General features: G+C 38.7%; 2 protein-coding genes across 2 annotated transcripts; one reads left to right on the top strand and one right to left on the bottom strand.

Annotated features, from left to right (window-relative positions):
• Positions 1 to 5,313: 5,313 nt before the first annotated feature.
• Positions 5,314 to 8,072, bottom strand: LOC109146912 (cytochrome P450 734A1-like). The gene is made up of 5 exons (XM_019294564.1): positions 7,712 to 8,072; positions 7,228 to 7,451; positions 6,852 to 7,093; positions 5,932 to 6,379; positions 5,314 to 5,843 (listed from the first exon to the last, which is right to left on the bottom strand). Exons 1-5 carry the CDS (start codon positions 8,064 to 8,066, stop codon positions 5,430 to 5,432), a joined length of 1,683 nt encoding a protein of 560 aa, XP_019150109.1. The 5' UTR covers positions 8,067 to 8,072; the 3' UTR covers positions 5,314 to 5,429.
• Positions 8,073 to 17,155: 9,083 nt separating this feature from the next.
• Positions 17,156 to 17,605, top strand: LOC109146923 (uncharacterized mitochondrial protein AtMg00810-like). The gene has a single exon (XM_019294574.1). It carries the CDS (start codon positions 17,156 to 17,158, stop codon positions 17,603 to 17,605), a length of 450 nt encoding a protein of 149 aa, XP_019150119.1.
• The last annotated feature ends 3,289 nt before the right edge of the window (positions 17,606 to 20,894 follow it).

Below are 20,894 nucleotides of genomic sequence, written 5' to 3'. Positions count from 1 at the left end.
TTGATTTAAAAGTAATTAGAATCCTAGGTTGTATCGTGGAACTCGTATGGTATTATTCTTGGTATATTGGGTGGGAATTCGTATGTTTGGGTGTTGATTATGTTTAGAAAATCATGATAGGTTATGTGCCGTATGTTTCTTGATTTTGATCCGTTAATTGTCTACGTGTGTTATCAATTGCGTTTAAAAGTGTCTGAGCATGGTTTCGGGTTCCACAAAGGTTCCCGGGACGTTTTTTGGTGATAAAAGAGTGAGTGGGGGGTAGGTGGGGGTAGGGGACCCGCCACCTACCCGCGGCCGTTATTGGCGTTGCCGGTAGCGGGCAGCCGGCGGGCGGGCAGTTGCCCGCCGGGCACCCGCTGCCCAGAATCATCGTCGCCGGCGGGTGAACTCTCACCCACCGGCTACCCGCTGGAAAAATACCCAATTTGGGATTTTGGCTTCCCCGTTTGATGTTCCCCCGACCCCCGTGGTGTCCCAACGGACTCCGTCTATCGTGCCTATGTCTAGTTTGATATTTCGGGTACCGTTCGTAGGAGGTATGAGTCTTATATATTGCATGCTAGTTGAATTGGTATCCCGTTGACCTAGGTGAAAGAGGTATGAACCCCTTAGGATTATTCTTAGTATGTGAAGGATCACGCATAGGTTTTGTTATACGTTTTCTCCCCCTTCCCAATGTGTTAATGTGGGCTGCATGTGCTTGCTATGTGTTATGTGTGCATAATACCCCAATTTTGTTGCGATCAAATTGGTTATACGGGCAGTTGGATGGGTTGAGAACCATACTGACTGTTAACCAGGCCGGTTGCGATCGGTCAGGTATATAAATATTATATAGGGCTGCGGTCCACCGTTTGGTTGCGATCAAACGTTTCTACATGAGCTGCGGTTCATATTTCCTGGCTGCGGTCAGATGACATACTCTTGGGCTGCGGTCCACTGTTTGGTTGCGATCAAACTATGATGAGCTGCGGTTCATCGGTCGGTTGCGATCGACCCCTCCGTGTTGCGATACGGGGCATGGTGCTGTGGGGCCGTGTCAGAGCTATATGCGCTGACCCTCATGTATGGGCATGCGATTGGTCCTGTGGCGCCAACAAAGTGTGCTTGTGTGATGAGATGTGGATAAGTTGTTGTTATGAATGTCTTGGGATGTGACTTTGGGATTTATGTCGGGAATCGTATATGTTGGGTTATGAGTATTAACTGTGCTTACCTTGATTTGTCTTGCCTATTTCCCCATATTATGTATGCTTGGTATAATTGTTGTCTGTGCTTAGCCCTATCTGTTGAGTCTATTCCCTGTTTTGAAAGCTAGAGTCTCTTAGGATATACCTCATGCTTCGAAATGGTATTTCGTATAACTATGTATATATCTATATGTATTGTATTTCAACGCGTTGGAGTGGGTTACCAGCATCTCTCGCTGAACAGATATATTTGGCTTTCAGGCACAGAAGAGTAGACACTGGAGCGCGCTAGAACCGTGGAGCGTAGAAGTAGTTAGTTTCCCTTTCGGCCTGCGTGCCATGATTATGTATTTGCATCATTGAGGATATTAGTTAGTTAGCTTGTGCACCTGAGTTCTCTAGCTCAAGGTGTGGCATAGCACCCCGTACTCTTTGTATTATGTTTGATAAACAGGTTGGGATTTATGATCATTTACCTTTGCTATATAGTCCTTAAAAGTTTTAAAAATTTCAGGGTGTTACACCAAGACCTGCATCTTTTCTTGGTAACCTAAGAGGTGCTCCCGTGGGTCGCCCGTTCCATCGAAGGTAGCTTGCTCGAGGAATTTGAAATCCCCAGGTATTCTGAATGACATGATCTCAGCCGAGAAGGGTAAGGCGGTGAGCAAAGCTCGACCAGGTGATTTTGAATTTCTCTCCATTTGATCCTTCAATTGCGTATCTCTTGTGCTAGGTAAGCTACCTCATCGGGATTTTCCATCTGATTCCCCGTGGACTCGGTACTTTCTCTCTCTTGAGATTCGGCCTGACGTCTTTCCTCCACTACCCTCTTCCTGATTCGTCGACTCTGGGTCCTAGTCGGTCGCGTGGAGGTCACCCTTTCTCTAGTTCTCTTGATCTGCCACGGGGGCGGGGCTCGGCTAGGTAGCTTTTCGCCTAATCACTCTCGCACAGACCGTCGAGTGGCGTCAAGGCCCAACCTCGAATGCACGGATCGAGCCTGCTGACTACCATGCCCTTGATTCTCCTAATCTCTCCCACTCTGCTCAGAAGGTTGGATTCGATCATTCCGGGGTATCTGGGGGCGATTGAGAGGTCGATGGGGCCCTCTGCCTTTGCATTTGGGCTGCCACTACTCGAGCGATAGCGTCGATCTGTGCAGGCGTAAGCGGAACCATAGGTGGTGGCGAGGGTCGGGGTGCTGACTCACTCTCCCGTTCTCTCGAACTGCGTTGACTTAGCTGTGCTCGCCTATCACCTCCTGCGTTACGGGCGTTGTTACTTCCAGAGGCATGACTCTGCTCTCCTTCTGCCATTATCTCGACTTTCCGTCCTTCGCCAATTTCTTTGGTTGGACGTCTTTCGACTAGTTCGTGTAAAGTTCGAGACGCAACTTTTCGTTACGTCCCCACAGACAGCGCCAATGTTGGTTTTAGGATTTTTGTGCCCACGGAGGTCCAACACAATTGGTTGGTGGATTCACCGGAAAATATGCTTATGAGAAATCCCTTGAAAAGCAGGAAGGTAACTAGCGAAATAGGTTATTATCGGTTATAGTTTATGGATATTTCTTTGTATTCTTGGAGCTATGCTGCCTTTTCATTCCGGCGAGGAGCCCTTTTATAGGTGACCCTCCTCCACTAATTAAATACAAGTTTAAATGTGCTATACTGAAGAATAAAGGGGCTAAGAGTCATTGGGTCGCCGTTACATGACCCTCCCAACGGCTGGATTGGCCCGTATTAATGGCGGACTTTTTAAGTAGCAACGGTCACTGGTTGGGCCGACTCTTGTTGGTGCCGACTCCCTGGACTCGGCTCCTCACTCGGCCGCGCTTTCCTCAGGGCCTGCCCACAGCGTAAATTCCTTTTATCCCTTTTGGGCCTATTACGGCAAGCCCATTCTGTTGGTCCATCTTTCCTTGGGCCCCGTAGCCCATTGGGTCCATACCCTATCAGGTAGAAGTGCACAGTTTGATGCTCGATTTATGAGTTTGGATGCGAGTTCACGGAATCCAATATATAGCCTAGTGAAGCCAAAAACCTATTATATTGTAGTGGCCCTATTGGACAAGATCATGCAAATTGTATTGTGAATCATTAATAAATGTTTATTTTTAATATATTGAATGCACATTATTTATGTATTGATATACCGAATAATGAACCTTCAACATTCAAATAATATATTTTTAAAAAATCAACATTTAGTGTATTAAAAATGTACATTTAGTATATAAAAAATGTACCTTAAATCAAGTGTTTACCTTACAAGATACACCATGGTCTATGGTATAATAATTGACAAGGTCGCCACCAGTCCATCATTTGGTCTTGGGCCCTGACCCATTTCTACCAAACTCAACCCTCACTTCTCCTTTTTTAAAGATGTCATCTCCAAGCCCATTACACCACCTTGGGCTAACCCACATTTTAAGCCCAGAAATTTGACCCACCATACATGGAATAGTTATGCTGTGCATCTGTATGCACCATGCATGGTGCATACAGATGCAAAAACGACGTCGTTTTATTAAAAACGCGCGTCTCCCCTTTAAAAAAAAAAAATCAGGTTCGATTCCTAGTAACAACATTATTTTGTTCATTCATTATGGAATTTTAGTTCATGGATTATGGAATTATAGTTCATCGATTATGGAACTATAGTTCATCGATTCTGGAATTATAGTTCATCGATTATGAAATTTTAGTTCATAAATTCTGGAATTTTAGTTCATTTATTCTGAAAATTTTAGTTCATAGATTAGATTATGGAATTATAGTTCATCAATTATGGAATTATAGTTCATCGATTATGGAATTATAGTTTCGAACCTTTTTTTGTTTTTAAGGGGAGACGCGCTTTTTATAAAAACGACGTCGTTTTTGCATCCGTATGCACCATGCTTGATGCATACGGATGCACAGCATAATTTGCCCCATACATGAACCAAATAATTCAACAACTGAACAGCAATAAGAACCTTGAGGCCCAACTGTTCATAACAACTCAAAGAACAAAGGCAAATTATGCTGTGGAACTGTGTCCACCTTGTGGTTCCAAAACTGTTCATAATTATGAATATATAGTTTAAAAATTATGAATATATAGTTTTATAATTATGAACATAGAGTTGTGAACATAATTATGAACATACAGTTCTGTAATTATGAACATAGAGTTATGTAATTGTGAATATAGAGTTCAATAATTATGAATATGAAGTTAAACAATTATAAATATATAGCTTTATAATTATAAACATATATATAGTTCAGTAATTATAACATAGAACTGTGTCCACCTTACAAGGTGGACACGGTTCCACAACATAACGATTGAAGAACAAAACAGCAATCCATGCCAGTTTGGGCTTTCTCAAGTCAACTCTAATGTATGTATTGTTGTCTTTGTAAAATTTATCAGCCTCCCTCAGGCAGAAACCCACATTACCGATCACAAAGTGAGGTAACTTGTCCCAAAAAAAACTGATCCTGTGAAATATAATTTACGTACTAAAATATCTTCAATTATTATCAACATATTCTTGTTCAAAACTATATAGTACCCGACCAATCCAACAACTAGTGTCACCTCAACTTATGCAAACTGGGTTACGACAACAATGTTCCTAGCTAGCTAGGTAGCTAGATTTCATTAGTACCGTTAAAACTGACTTGTATAGTAACATGCATGTGTGCGGTGTGCCTGTTCCCGAATATAATTGTGACATTGCAGAACATATATAACAGCCGCAGACGCTTCAATTCGTAGACATATATGATTTAGACCGATGACGAGCTATTGATGCATATATAGACCAGGCCAGATTCATCCCATTTAATTATTATACCTAGCTAGCTACAACTAACATCCGACATTAGTTCAAGCCGTAGTCTTAGGAACATCCTCGCTCGCTAATAATCACGAGGTTGCAATATAATAATCGCATATATATATATATATATATATATATATATATATATATATATATATATATATATATATATATATATATATATATATATATGCATCATCAAATTATTATTATTATTATTATTATATATATATGTACGACGTTTCATGCATGTATATAGTCGCAGAGAGTTGAGGTATGTAGTGCCACTAAACTAGACCATATATTTGGACAAAAGTCGAATTGAAGATGGTAATGAGAGTCAGCAGATCGACTATATATATATAATATAGAGAGAGAGAGAGAGAGAGAGTAGCTAGCTACAAGTTTTGGAAAATGATTGGGGCGCCATATTGAGGGTGCAACAGCATGGAAACAGTGGGGGCGTGCTGGTAAGACGGGGAAAGGTGGAAGGAGAAGCGCTGCAAGATGATGGCGATGGCTAGCTTGGCTTGCAGGATGGCTAAATTCTGGCCAATGCAGCGGCGGGGGCCTTGGCCGAAGGGGAGGAACGCCATTGGGTGTTTTGGCGCTTGGGCGAATCTGGCGGGATTGAAGTCGTGGGCGTCGCTGCCCCACAGCGCGGGATCATGATGGATGGCTACAATTGGTATGAGAAGCTCAGTCCCTGCCGGCACGGTCAGCTCCCCGAGGCGTACATCTTCTTTCGCACGTCTGATTGTCGCCACGGCCGGCGGGTACAACCTTAACGACTCCTTTAGAATCATTTCTAGCTGCAATTAATTAATTATTATATATATATAATTAAACTTATAGGCCGGTAGGGTTGGAATGAATTGAAGGCCGGGGCGGGGCGGTTACCGTTTTGAGGTTGGGAAGGTGGTGTTTAGAAGGGATAATATGACGTGCGCCACAGACCCTGAGGACCTCCTCACGTGCGAGTTGTTGCCACCGAGGATGCATGGCTAATAGCACGGTGGTCCACGCCAGCAGGTTGGACGTGGTGTGTTTCCCCGCGAAGAATATGGTCTTGCACTCCTCCACAATGTCATCGGCCGACAACAACAACAACACCGTATTTGAACCCCCAACAATAACCTTCTTCCTCTTATAATTATTATAATAATTATAATTCTCCTCTTTTGCTTCTTTCGAGCTGGCTTTGATCATCACTTCCAATAAATCCTTCGGACATTCCCCTGACACTCCCTCCCCTCTCCCGATCCTTTCTTCTATCAGCTTCATCAAACATTTCCTAACCTCTTTGTCCACTCTCCAAAATATTCTATTCTTTTTTGTCGGCAAGAACCTGCGTGCCATCCACCACACGTTCAATTCGTTAGTTAAACAAATTCAAATTAATTAATTAAACACCTAGCTAGCTAGCGAGCTCTATTATATATATATATTTTAAAACCCGGCCAATAGTACTATCCATATACTACCTACCAAATCTTATTCCAAGTCTCGTGAACACCATTATAATAATCAAATCAATCCATTAGTATGAGTAATGGGAAATTAAAAACAAATTATTTTTTGTTTATTTGAATAACAAGGGAAACCATAAGTATTACCGGAGGGTCCTTACTTTGTAAACAAAGTTAAGTTGATAAGGTACCACAAGGAGGTAAAACAAGTTAAGTTGCACATAATTAACAGGCTCAAAACAAGCTAGAATGCAATTAAATAATAGAGTATTCAGTTTGAAATTGAATTTGTAAATTTGTGTTTACCATCCAATTAAATGAACAATTTAATTAATAAAATGGTGGTGGTACCTATAACCGGGGATGAAAACCTTGTGAAAAGCCTCGGCGGCGTAAACCATTTGTTGTGCCTGCAGCTCAAAGATGGCTCTTCCACGTTCGTAGCTGCTCCCAAAAACCATGTGGGTAATCACGGATTCTGCCAAGGACTGGAACCACTGGCAGACTTCGATTTCCACCTTGCCGCCCTTGGACATGTCCGACCATTTGTCCAACATCTCCGTCACACCTTTCCCCATTGTCGGAATCATTAGCTGTACGTACGTACGTGCAGTGGAAACAGACAGACAAACAACTAAGTACAGTACAGTAAATACATAAATACATTGGCGCATGCATATGTTTCTGACAACAAATTAAAAACATGGGATGGGTTAATTACCATTACCTTGAGATTTTCTAGGTAGAAAGTGGGAGTGATTATTTTCCTATGGTGAGCCCATTTTTCTCCCTTGAGACTTAGCAGGCCGTCGCCTTCCAGCTTCTTCACCAGCGGCGGCGACTCGTTCTTCTCGAAATATTCCGATTTTACCAAGAATATTTCCCGGAGGAGAGCCGGATCGGAGATGGTCACCCGAGCCGTCGGCCCAAACCATACCACAAAGGTCGAACCTACGTACATACGATTACGTTTCTGACGTAAATCATCCAACGCGTTTCGCAAATCATATCGCATATAGAAAACAGGAAAATTAAATGACGTAACGAAAAAGTAAACTACTATGGAGCTCCAAACCAAAACACCATTAACTTACAACTTCAACTTTCTATGGGAGTGGCCTATAGGCCGGCTTTCCCGGCCTGTACGTGGTAGTTACAGTAATATAATCACAAAACAAAGCAAAAAAAAAAAATTAAAAAATTAAAAATACCATAGATTTTCTTCCAGTGGGAGTAGAAGGAGAGGACTCTGGGGAGTATGTCATGGGAGAGGGACATGGGCTGATGAGAAGAAGACGACAAGCTAGCAATCTCTTTAAGGTTGCCGAAGAGGAAGTTATAACTGGGGCCGTTTATTCCCTGCTTACAGAAGTGATTCTGAAACCTTCTTGGAATCCACCAGAGATGCAAGAGTGCCTTGAGTGCAAAGAACACACAAACATAAGCAATGATAAGGAACCACAACCAGGAGGAGAAGCAGTCTTGTTCCATGTCTGCCCAAAGCTCTGTATGTAGAGAAATATGGAGAGAGAGAGAGAGAGGGGGAGAGGATTTATTGTCTGTCATATTTAGGAATTATATATATAATTAATGTTAATGGGAGAGTATATGTAAGACGTTGTACTCTTGCTTTAAAAATCTCGTCGATCTGATGACACCATACATTATTATAATCGATCAATTATCTAATATATTCAAATATTCCATGTCATCATCTTATAATTAACTAATCATAACATATGTGGTGGAACAAAATTTTTAAAAGCAATGCTAGAGACTCTACATAAGAGCATCCACAACTATTGCAGTTTTTGTATATGTGATTAGGAAAAAGAAAAAGAGAGAACAAAAAAAACAAAACAAATTTCAAAATAAATTTACTATACTAATAAGAGTTCATGAGAGTTAGGTCTATATCTACTATACTAATAAGAGTCCAGGGGAGTTAGGCCTATAATGGGTAGAAAAAATGGCGGTCAGGCCTATAATGGGTAGAAAAAATGGCGGTCAAATTTTTTAATCAAATGAATGGCTCAGATTGATCAAATTTTAATTTTTCCTTAAGATTTCCTAATTGATCCTTAATGAATATGAATATCCGTTAACTTTTCCGTTAAATATTTTCTTTTCCGTTAATTTTTGTTAGTTCACCGTTAACTTACTCATTGATTTTAAGAAATCTTAGGTTCGAACCCCATCCCAATCAAAGTTGGCATAATTAGTACTCTATTTTATTTTTATTAAATTATTAAATAATAATTTAGTAGCTACACCAAAAAATAATACATATGCATTTCTTTAATTTAGAATTATGAAAAAATTATTCATTATCAACAAATTAAATAAGAGAAATAATTTCATTAGTTATATTGTATTTATTTTTCTCCAATATAAAAATTCTTTACATAGAAATTCATCAATTGATTATATTCGGTACATTGTCTCAACAATGTCTTTATTAAAAAAAAAATTATTCATTATCAATAAATTAATTAAGAGAAATAATTTTATTTGTTATATTGTCATTATATTTCTCCTATGTAAAAATTATTTACATTCAAATTCATCAATTGATTATATTCACTACATTGTCTATTATCTTTTTTATGCACTATTTTTTAATTAAATATCAAAGTTATAATACAAAATAATGCTATATATTTATTTATCAAGTATTTTATTAATACCATGAAAAAATTAAAAAAATATATAATTAATAAAGACAATCATATTAACTACTTGAGGGATTTGTTGACAAAGAGAGTATTCAAATCACACAACAAATTGAAGTGAGAACTCCTCGCAATGTCCTTGTTCGACAATCAGCAGTGTGTGGTTAGCGTTAGCGGATTATATTAGCGAATTATATCAACGGTTGGTAAAAAAATATTTGAAAAAATTAACTGTTTAGATTAACATGTAAAATGACCTAAGGGTATAATAATAATAATAATAATAATAATAATAATAATAATAATAATAATAATAATAATAATAATAATAATAATAATAATAATAATAATAATAATAATAATAATAATAATAATAATAATAATAATAATAATAATAATAATAATAATAATAATAATAATAATTTTTTTTTAAAAAAAAATAATTAAGCCAATCATATTAACTACTTGGGGAAATTTATTGACAAAAAAAGTATTCAAATCACACAACAAATTGAAGTGGGAAACTATCTCGCAATGTCCTTGTTTGGTAATCAGCAGTTAGCTCTTCAATATTAGTATATATTTAATATTTTATGCCCTAATTTTTATTTGTTCTCCCTTATGTCCCGTATTTGGTTTCAACCATATACAATTATTTTATTGACAATTATAATCAAACTGGACTATATTATCTTGCATTTGTAAACTTAGAATTATCTATTTAAATACGCAAATTTAACATTCAATTATCTATTCAATAACAATTTTAATATAATCTTGCCTGGATATACTTAAAAGTACTTATTTAAAAAAAAAAAAAAAAAAACATTGGGCATTATCTCAATCGCGCAATGCGCGTAAAAAACTACTAAATAAATAAAAGCTTAAAAGTCGTCGTTAACTTGCCTGCACGCGCTCATATAATCTTGCCTTGTTATTATTATTATTATTATTATTATTATTATTATTATTATTATTATATAGCCTTAGATCATATAATTCATATGAAATGAAAATTTTTCCTTCCAGCTTGAGACATTGTGACATGCTCTAATATAAATGATTATGATTATGTGCTCACCACTAGGGCACAAGTTATAGCTGGTAAGAAGTCACGTTTCAATACTAAGATGTTAAACATACCCCTCCAAGTCGCGTTGCCTAAATATATTCCTTAGCTATAGATGAACATTTATTGCGAGTTTGACTTATAACTAATTGTTATACTCCTTCATTTAAGCTAAACTTTTATTGAGAATTTGACTTACAATTTAATTGTTATAATCCTTAATAAAGATGAACATTAATCAGTGCAAACTTGAGGTTGTTATACTCCTAAATTAGAAATGAACATTTAATGTGAATTTGACTTATAACTTAATTTTGTTTTTATATACTTTATAAGAAGATATAAATCGTTCAAGCAATCTCAATTGAGAGCAACATACAAATACATGCAACCCCATTTCGAAATTTTAAAATTGTGTCTACATCCAATTTGTAAATGCAATTTTTTTTTTTCTTTTTTAAAACAAATATGACAATATTACACATAACCAAATAGAGACATCGATCAACTATCCTCTACAATTTGGAAAGGCCATGGCAATCATCGAACAAGATCTTCTCAAAGCCAGTAAGAACTCAAGCAAAGATATTAAGACCTCTATCATATTAGAAGGACATGCATCTTAGCAAGAAAGTCGGCCATCATATTTTACTTTCTGTAGACATTCAAGTTTACAATTAATCCACGGGGTAAACTTCCCCCTTCAAGCCATCTTTAAGGGGGTTCATCAATTGAGCTTGCGTGAGAAATGGACTCCCTTCAAACTATGGTTATCAGTGATTGTGAGAAGGTGATAATACAATAATTTATCTCTTTGTAGATATGTTGAATTCAACACCTCCAATCCCGATTCAAAATCTCTAGGATTGCCTCAATTAAGTTATACTGTGGTGTTTTCTTATTAATTACCACTTCTTCACTATCTTATTGTGTCAAGGTGTAGGGCCTTGCATTGAGAGCGAGAAAATTTAATATTTTATGGTGGACAAGATTTTAATTAAGTTATATTTACTCTCTTAATAATGATTAAAATTTGCACTTCTAGTTAATTATATTACACTAATTACTAGGCACATTATACTAATATATACAAATACAAATAATGGTCAATGTCTGACCCTTATGTTATAACCAAATAGTCAATTTTGTCTTACCTTATCTTACCTTTTCTAGTCAATTTTACCTCATGATTTCGACATTGCATTCAATTGGATCATTTCATTACCGAGATTAACCATCCAATATATTTGCTTTTTTTTTTTTTAAAAGGCAAAATAAACTATCGATTATTTGTCAAGCACCTTGTGATCAGTTGGCACCTCTGTGACTCTCCTTGAGGGAATGTTACAGGATCAGATTTTGGTGGTGCGGTATTGACTTGTTGGCTATAACAATAGAAAAAGTATATTGAACAAATACTATCTTGTAATAGAGTCAATAGTACTCAAAAAAAAAAAAAAAAAAAAAAAAAAAGGCTATAGAATTATTTAATTAAGAAAAATCCATTACACCCTTAAACTATAAAAAGTTTGATATTAGCCCTTAAACTGTTTTAAAAGGTGTAATTAGAACATTTTTACTTGCAAGTTATATTTATGTATCTTTCATATGCAATTTTATTTGTATACATGAATTCTACGTCAATATAATTTGTAATTTTATTTGAATAGACAATTTTTTTTTTAAATAATTAAGATAGTCTATGCTACATTATTCATGTATACAAAGAGAAATTACACATGAAAGCTATGTCAACATAACCTATGCAACATCCATGCATGTATTCAAAGAGAAATTACACGTGAAAAGCTATGTTAACCTAACCTACAATAACATGTAACTTACAGGTAAAAAAAAGTTCTAATTATACCTTTTAAGAGTTTGAATGCTAATATACAAAATGTCTTTTCAAAAATTAAAACAATATATGCAACATCCATGTATACAAATTAAAGAAGATTACACGTGAAAAGCTACATCACTACATCAGTATATCCTACAATAACATATAATTTACATGTAAAATGGTCTTAGTTATATTTTTAAAAGAATTTGAGTATTAATAATTTAATATACAGTTTTTTGTCATTTGAGAATGCAATTTACTTTTCAGTTTGAGTTCTTATTTGAACATGTTCAATTCCTTTTTTATTCGACTATTTTCCATATTAAAAACTTACCCACAATTGAAGTGTAAATATATAAAATGAAAAAGGTCAATGAATCATGTATTGCGAATCATGTTTGGATGCTTGTGACATTAGGAATGTGTTGGTTCACTATGTTAAAAGATCAGCGAATCATGAAACTCATGTGCTTGCACAAGCAATTGGTTCATCCTCTGTCGAGGACGTCTTTGGGGAGTTGTTTTCTTCTCCTCATTTCTGTTTTGGGGATTTGATTTAATATATGTTTTGATGTTTCTTTTCAATATATATATATATATATATATATATATATATATATATATATATATATGGAGGTTTTTTTTAAAGAAAATATTTAAACTATATATTATTTATTATGTGGACTGCAATTGAAGTAAAAGCATATATGTATGTATGTATATGTGTAAATGCAAATAATTAGGCGGTGATGCATGCACAAGTGGGGGCGTCCCTGTAGGAGTCTCCGATCCGCAATTTCTGAAGGGATCATATGGAAGCTAGTCACACCGGTGGTGATCTCCAATTGCTTTTCTTTTTTTCCTTTTTTTAGATAACATACAGGAAAAATTAACAGTTATTATCTGATGGTGTGTATTAAATAAACTCTTTCCCTAAAAGAAAGGTAGAGTACATTATGAATAATTTGTGTAAAAATTTAATCAAAAGAGTATTAACTAAAATTAAATTTATAACATTCTATTAGGAGAATTATATTTCACTGATTCAACCACGGGTTTTGAGTGATTTGCTTTGCTGCACACAGCTTGGGGTAAGCTAATTAAGAAGAGATCGAGTCAACGTTACTGTGGATAATGTGAAGTGATGCAAGTCTTTCAATCGCATTCTTCAAGCAATTATGATTTCTAACCTAACTTAGCCCCACCCCAGCTCACAACATACATTTTCTTCTTCTTTTTATTTATTTATTTTTTAAAAAATTTCTTTTAATTGAATATTTTATATTTGTTTAGTTTCAAATGGTTTCTCTTTTCAACTAGCCTAACCCTGTTAGTGATGTTAATATTATTAGTATTATTGTTATACTAATTGTTGTAACTATTGTATAGGATTTAGTCTATAACTAATAGCCTGTTATGTAGGCATGGTTTAAGACTCTTATTTCTGATGTAACTTTATTGTTGAGAATTTAATTCACAAACTTATCACTTCATCTGGTATCAGTTAGCGATAGGTACTTTCTCTCTCCCAAAATGTCGACCAATTTCAGGGAATGCACCGTCACCGTTGCCACTACTGCTTCTCCGGCCACTCTGACGTCTCTATCGGCGGCACACCACCTAGTGTCGTTGAAACTGACGTCGAAGAACTTTCTCTTCTGGCGAACGCAGTTGATACCTTTCCTCCGCGGCCAGGGGCTGCTTGGGTACGTCGACGGCGAGCTGCCGTGTTCACCGACGGTCCTCCCCACCACCAGCGACAACGGTTCCGGCGGAACAGCGTCCACGACCTCGCCAAATCCGGCGTACACCTTCTAGGTCCACCAGGACCAGTCCATACTCTCCCTCCTTATCTCGTCTTTCTCCGAAGAGGTAATGCATCTCGCCGTCGGGCGCAAAACATCCCGCGCGGTTTGGCTCTCCGTGACAGCGGCATTGGGCTCATCCACTCGTGCACGCTGCTTGACTCTCCTCGGGCAATTGCAGACTCTCCGACAGGGTGACAGCTCGCCGACGGACTACCTCGGCCGGGCATAATTGATTGTGGAGGACCTCGAACTAGCTGGCCGTCCAATGAGTCTAGACGAGCAGAACCTCTACATGTTCAGAGGCCTTCACCCAGAGTTCCGCGCCATGGCCGCCTCCCTTGCCGTCGCAGGTACTCCAGTGACTATTCCCCAGTTATCTGATTTTCTCCAGGCCCGAGAGTTTATTTACGCCGACGATTTCCCGGCGAATGGTTCTCCAATGGTGATGGTCGCCGCATGTGGCCGTATGCAGAACCACGATGGTGGCTACGGTTCCAGGCAGCAAGGTGGCCAGAATCCAGTGGGGGTTACGGTTCCAGGCAGCAAGGTGGCCAGAATCCCAGTGGGGGTTACGGATCCAGACAGCAAGGCGGCCAGAACCGCAGTCACAACGGTGGCCGAGGACGCGGTGGCCAGGGCCGTGGCCGTGGTGGCAACCCCCGATGTCAGATATGCACGTCTCACGGCCACACCGTGGTCTATTGTTTCAAACGCTACACTGATAAGCCGCCGGCCCAGGCAAACATGGTGGTCGCCGGTGATGAAGCGGAAGTCGCAGGTGGTGATACGTGGTTCCCGGACACCGGGGTTTCATCTCACGTGACTCCGGACGCCTCTATGATAACTCAGTCCGAGCCCTACGGTAGTGGCGATGTCTTACGGGTCGGCAACGATACAGGTTTGGGAATTTCTTATGTAAGCCATACATCGTTTCCTTCCGTGTCTAGAAACCTACAATTGTCAAATATATTGCATGTCCCTCAATTATCTATACCGCTTTTATCTGTTAATCGGTTTACACGTGATAATGGTGTGTTGTTTTTTTAATTTCACCATGATTCTTTTATTGTGAAGGACTCAATTACCAAAACGCTACTCCTTAAAGGTCCCAGTTCAGGCGGTTTGTACCAATTGTCAGTTCCCCAGGCACATCTTGCGTTCATAAGTGCCCGCACATCATCTAGTATCTGGCATTGCAGGTTGGGGCATCCCCACACGTGTGTTCTCCAGCAGGTTCTCAAAAATGTTCCGGTCACGTCAAATAAGCCAAGTCACTCCGGGTTGTGCTCCGCGTGTCAACTTGGCAAGTCAGCGCGTTTTCCATTAGATAGGGTTCAATCTAGTAGTAGTGATGTTCTAGATCTTTTGTATATACACATTTGGGGCCCCGCGCCCGTTATTTCAACGAACGGGTTTCGCTACTTTGTATTATTTGTGGACGACCACTCACGGTTTTGCTGGTTTTACCCCTTACGGTTAAAATCAGATATTTATAAAGTTTTTCAATTGTTTCGTGTGATGGTTGAACGTCGTTTTTCGCGTTCTATAAAAACCATCCAGTCTGATCTAGGTGGTGAATATCGCCGTCTTCACACTATTTTTGAGTCTCTCGGGATTGTGCATAGGCAGTCTTGTGCCTATACCCACGAGCAAAACGGGCGAGTTAAGCGCTGGAATAGACATGTTGTCGAAACCGGGCTAACTCTACTCGCAGAGGGCTCTGTACCCCACCAACATTGGGATTCCGTCTTTGAGTTTGTCACGTTTCTTATAAATTGCATGCCCACGTCTGTTTTGTAAAACAGTAGTCCATATGAGCATCTCCACAAAACACCTCCGCCATACACTTTCTTATGTGTCTTCGGGTGTCGTTGCTACCCTTATCTTAGGCCCTATAATCGGCATAAGATAGAGTACCGCTCGTCACCCTGTGTATTCCTAGGATATCCCAAGTCCTTTAGGGGTTACCGATGTATGGATTTACACACGGGAAATACCTTTATCTGTCGTTACGTGAGATTTGACAAGACTGTGTTCCCTTTTGCAGCTAAACCGTCATCGCAGGCTATAACTCCTATACCTACGGCTACTTCACCTTGGGGTTCCGGGCCGTTAATGCGGTTGTCGGCCCGGTCAATCCTGAACCCGTGGCTCCAACACCGCTTCTAGCTCTACTTGGACCAACAGAAGTACCCACAACAAGATGGCATAATGCGCCTACTCAGCCAACCGACCGTGCGCATGTCATGAGACTGCGACACATGACACGAGGTACAAATGAACAATTCCATGCTCTAACCACCATGGTTGATCCTACATGTTATTCCCTGGCAGTAGCTTACCCACAGTAGCGTGATGCCATGGACCAGGAGTTCAACGCCCTATTACACAACGACACTTGGCAGCTTACCCCAGCCAAGCCGGGTATGAATATCATTGGCTGCAAGTGGGTGTATCGAACCAAGCGCAAAGCCGATGGTTCAATTGAGCGCTATAAAGCGCGCCTAGTAGCCAAAGGGTTCAATCAGGTGGCTGGTGAGGACTTCTTCGACACTTACATCCCGTAGTCAAGCCGACTACGGTCCGGTTACTTTTGTCTCTTGCAGTTTCCAACGGTTGGACGCTCTGTCAACTTGACGTACACAACGCCTTTTTAAACAAGAACCTGGCTGAAACCGTGTACATGCGGAAACCACCAAGCTATGAGGATCTAGCACATCCTGATCACGTGTGCCACTTGCAACGGTCCCTCTATGGCTTGAAGCAAGCACCACGTGCGTGGTTCAAACGCCTACATGATTACTTATTTACTGCGGGTTTTCTGGCGTCCAAGACCGATGTATCCCTATTTCATCACTCCACTGGGGCTTCACGGGTGTTTTTACTGGTATACGTAGATGATATCATCATGATGGGTAATGACACTGCCTTGCTCAACAGATTGCTTCTTTGACTTGCTACTGCCTTCAAAATTCGGGATCTCGGATCACCTAGTTTTTTTCTTGGCATCGAGACTGTGACAGTTGGTGATGGGTTGCTACTCTCACAGCAGTGCTACATGGCCGACATCTTGAATCGGGCAGGTATGACCGTTTGCAAACCCCTATCTACTCCAACGTCTTTGACGAAAGTTGCGACACCCTCAACTGAACCATTCGAGAATCCCACGCAATACCGTACCGTCGTCTTGCCCGGGCCTGCAGTACTTGACCATCACCCAACCAGATCTCTCTTATGCTGTGAACCGGTTGTGCCAGTTCATGCATGCTCCTACTACTGTGCACTGGGGTCTCTTGAAACTTGTCATTCGATACGTCAAAGCCACTCTCACATATGGTCTACAAATCACGCGGTCAAACTCTACTGAAATCCATGCGTACTCTGATTCTGACTGGGCTGGCTGCCCAGTTGATCACAAATCTACCGGTGGTTATGCAGTCTTTCTTGGCTCGAATTTGGTTTCTTGGGTCTCCCGTAAACAGCGGATCGTGGCCCGTTCATCCACAGAGAGCGAGTACAAGGGGTTAGCTGATGTTGCTGCTGAGGTCACTTGGGTTGTATCTCTACTTCAAGAGCTGGCGCTGCATTCTGGGACTCCTGCAACGCTATGGTGCGATAACCTGAGGGCTACCTACTTATGTGCCAATCCAGTTTTCCATGCCCGCACCAAGCACGTGGAAATTGACTATCACTTTGCCGGGACAAAGTAGCACCGGGTGATTTTTTGGTCAACTTTGTGTCTACCAAGGATCAACTCGCGGACATCTTCACAAAACCGTTACCCCTAGCACGGTTTGGACCTCTGCGGACCAAGCTCAATGTTGTCCCCTTACCACCTTGATCTTGAGGGGGTGTGTTAGTGATGTTAATATTATTAGTATTATTGTTATATTAATTGTTGTAACTATTGTATAGGATTTAGTCTATAACTAATAACCAGTTATGTAGGCATAGTTTAGGACTCCTATTTCTGATGTAACTTTACTGTTGAGAATTCAATTCACAGACTTATCACTTCATCAACCACATTCAAATTATGGTCTTTCCCTGTAACTTCACCAAATGCCCATTGCTCTTTGTGCGTTCTTCATTTGGTTGTTATCAACTACTGCACATCATCATGGGACGTGATATAGTCTAGTTAATTAATGATAGTAAATTTATGACTTTATTTTTAGCTTACGCCCAACATGAACAAATATTGTTAATTTCAACTAGAGATTGATGATATTAATCTAAAGGCGAAATTGGGAATGAACTATATGAAGGCAAGCATGACAATTGCCTTCAACCCTAAAAAAAAATGGAGGCATCAAAGTTAGTTATGGAGAGACCTTCATCTCTAGATCCATAGAAGATCAGACAAAAGTATAAAAGTAACCATGACAGTTGTCTTCAACTCAAAAAATAATAAAATAAGTGACATATTTCTTCTTCATCTGGAGATGAATGTTTTGTCTATAAATGGAGACCATCATTCTCAGATTGAGACATTCAATTCCTGGTGAGGTTGAAGGTCTCCAGTAGAAGGTAACTAGTTTTGTTGTCTCTTTTTTGGATTGTTATTTTAAAAATTTCTTATATTAAAAATATTTCAAAATTTATGCCATGCATATAAGCAAGGTAACTCGTCACTAATGAGGGTAACCGATTTTTTGGTGTATACAAATACAACTTCTTTTTTGCGGAGAGCAGTTTGATACCCCTCTCCCTTTTCTTGTGAACTGTCTTATTATTACTGATTTAATGAATTAAGCTTTTATCTCAAAAAAAAAAAAAAAAAAAAAAAAAAAAAAAAAAAAAAAAAGAAAGAGCAAATACAACTTCTTTTTAATCCTTTATTCTAAATGAATAAAATCACAACCATTATTGTGATTTTTCTATTTAAAAATGGTTATATGTTTGTCTCTTACTGATAAAATCACAATTGGACTCAATAAACTCTTTAAAAATATCACACACACACGCGCGTTAAAATGACGCACCTTAAGTACACAAATCACGCACCTTAAGCACACAAACAAAGCACCTTAAGTACACAAACCACGCACCTTAAGAACACAACAAAGCACCTTAAGAACACAAACCACGCACCTAAGGTTTTAACGGCTCACCTTAAGTTTCACACAATTGACGCACATTAAGCACAAAAACCACGCACCTTAAGTTTCAACAAATACTCACATTAAGCACACAACTCACACACCTTAAGCACAAAAACCACGCACCTTAAGTTTCAACAAATACTCACATTAAGCACACAAACCACGCACCTTAAGCACAAAACCCATGCACCTTAAGCACAAAAATCACGCATCTTAAATTTGACCTAGATGCAAAAATTACCAAATTTTCATCGCCGGAAATTAGGAGGCGTTGAAAACAAAGAAATTGTTGGGGTTCTCTTATCATTTCTATCTACGTTATTTTTAAAAAATTTTTGGTAATCTTGGATGTTGATTTAAGTAAGATCAATGGCTCAGATTTAACCGCACAACCACACATGGGCACACCAACCACATTTGAACACACACACACACACACACACACACACACACACACACACACACACATATATATATATATATATTAGGCTCTGGTGCGAAGAAGTCATAAAGTGTGCAAGTGAGGAGAAATCTGAGCCTTTGATATGTCCAGATCAACAGCTTTAAAAAAAAAAAAAAAAAAAAAAAAAAAAAAAAAAAAAAAAAAACGCTTCTAATCTACACGACGTCATGATGCCATCTTCTCCAGTAAACCATCTCTGGTCTATTGTCTTTGCATTTTGTTCAAATCATGAAAGACACAAAATTGTCTATTGGAAAGCACAAACATATGCTCTGGAAGGCTCAACAATGTGCACTCCAAGGCAAAACAATGTGCACTTCGAAGGTACAACAATGTGCTTTGGAAGGCTCAACAATGTACTCTGGAAAGATCAACAATGTGCTTTGGAAGGCTCAACAATGTACTCTGGAAAGATCAACAATGTGCTCTGGAAAGCACAACAATATGCTCTGGAAGGCTCAACAATGTGCTCTGGAAGACCAATAATGTGCTTTGGAAGGTCAACAATGTGCACTGGAGGACACATCATTGTGATCTGAAAGGTACATCAGTGTGCTCTGGAAGGCACAACATTATGCTCAGAAGGGTACAACATTGTATTCTGCAAGAAAGGAAAAATGTTCTGAAAGATATAAAAAGAAATTAACTTACACAAAATTACCATAATGCCACTGCATTTTTTTTTTAAATAGCTTCATTATGGGCCATTGACCTGGACTGGATCAATGGATGAGATTAAACCATATTTTTCACGTAAGGAAAGCTTTTAAATGTGCAATTTTATTATTGGAAAATGATATTTACCCCTTCTAAAATTTTTGTAACACTTTCCCTCCATGATGTTGCTTATATTCATTGAGTGTCATTAATTGGCTGACCCCAAACACTTTTAATTAATAAATTATAAATAATCCAATTAAATTGTGACACACCAGAAGAGAAAATTGGGAGGGAAGTTTTTAGGAGTACATAAGTACCTAATATTACTCTTTACTATTATTTTTTTTTTTTGAATGCTACTGGCTCTATAATTTAATATTGAATTTGTTCATGAATTATATGTTGGAAAAAATAGCATAAAATGACATTTTAATTGACTATTTTGTAGTACAAATATTAGTGGGGTTTTCACTTTCGATTTGGGTCGGGTCAAAATGAATTCGGGTTCTTCATAGTGAGACAAAGAGATTGACATATTGTACGCTCAAAACAGATAATGGGTGAATGAGAAATTGATTCTCAAAGTAGACCCATTTGAGTTGGAAAAATGAAGGGGAAAGACTTTAAAATAGCCTTTCTTCCACATTGGTTTGAGAATTGGGTTTGCACCACTATTTATACAGAGCCTTTCTAGGGGTTATTGAATTATATAGCATAAAGGTTCTCTATCACAAAATGAGCCTAGGTATGTTATGCCAAACTTCCAGAATG

The sequence above is a fragment of the Ipomoea nil genome, unplaced genomic scaffold (assembly GCF_001879475.1).
Source record: "Ipomoea nil cultivar Tokyo-kokei standard unplaced genomic scaffold, Asagao_1.1 scaffold1952, whole genome shotgun sequence".
Classification (NCBI taxonomy): domain Eukaryota; kingdom Viridiplantae; phylum Streptophyta; class Magnoliopsida; order Solanales; family Convolvulaceae; genus Ipomoea; species Ipomoea nil.
This window is presented reverse-complemented; position numbering and strand designations above follow the sequence as displayed.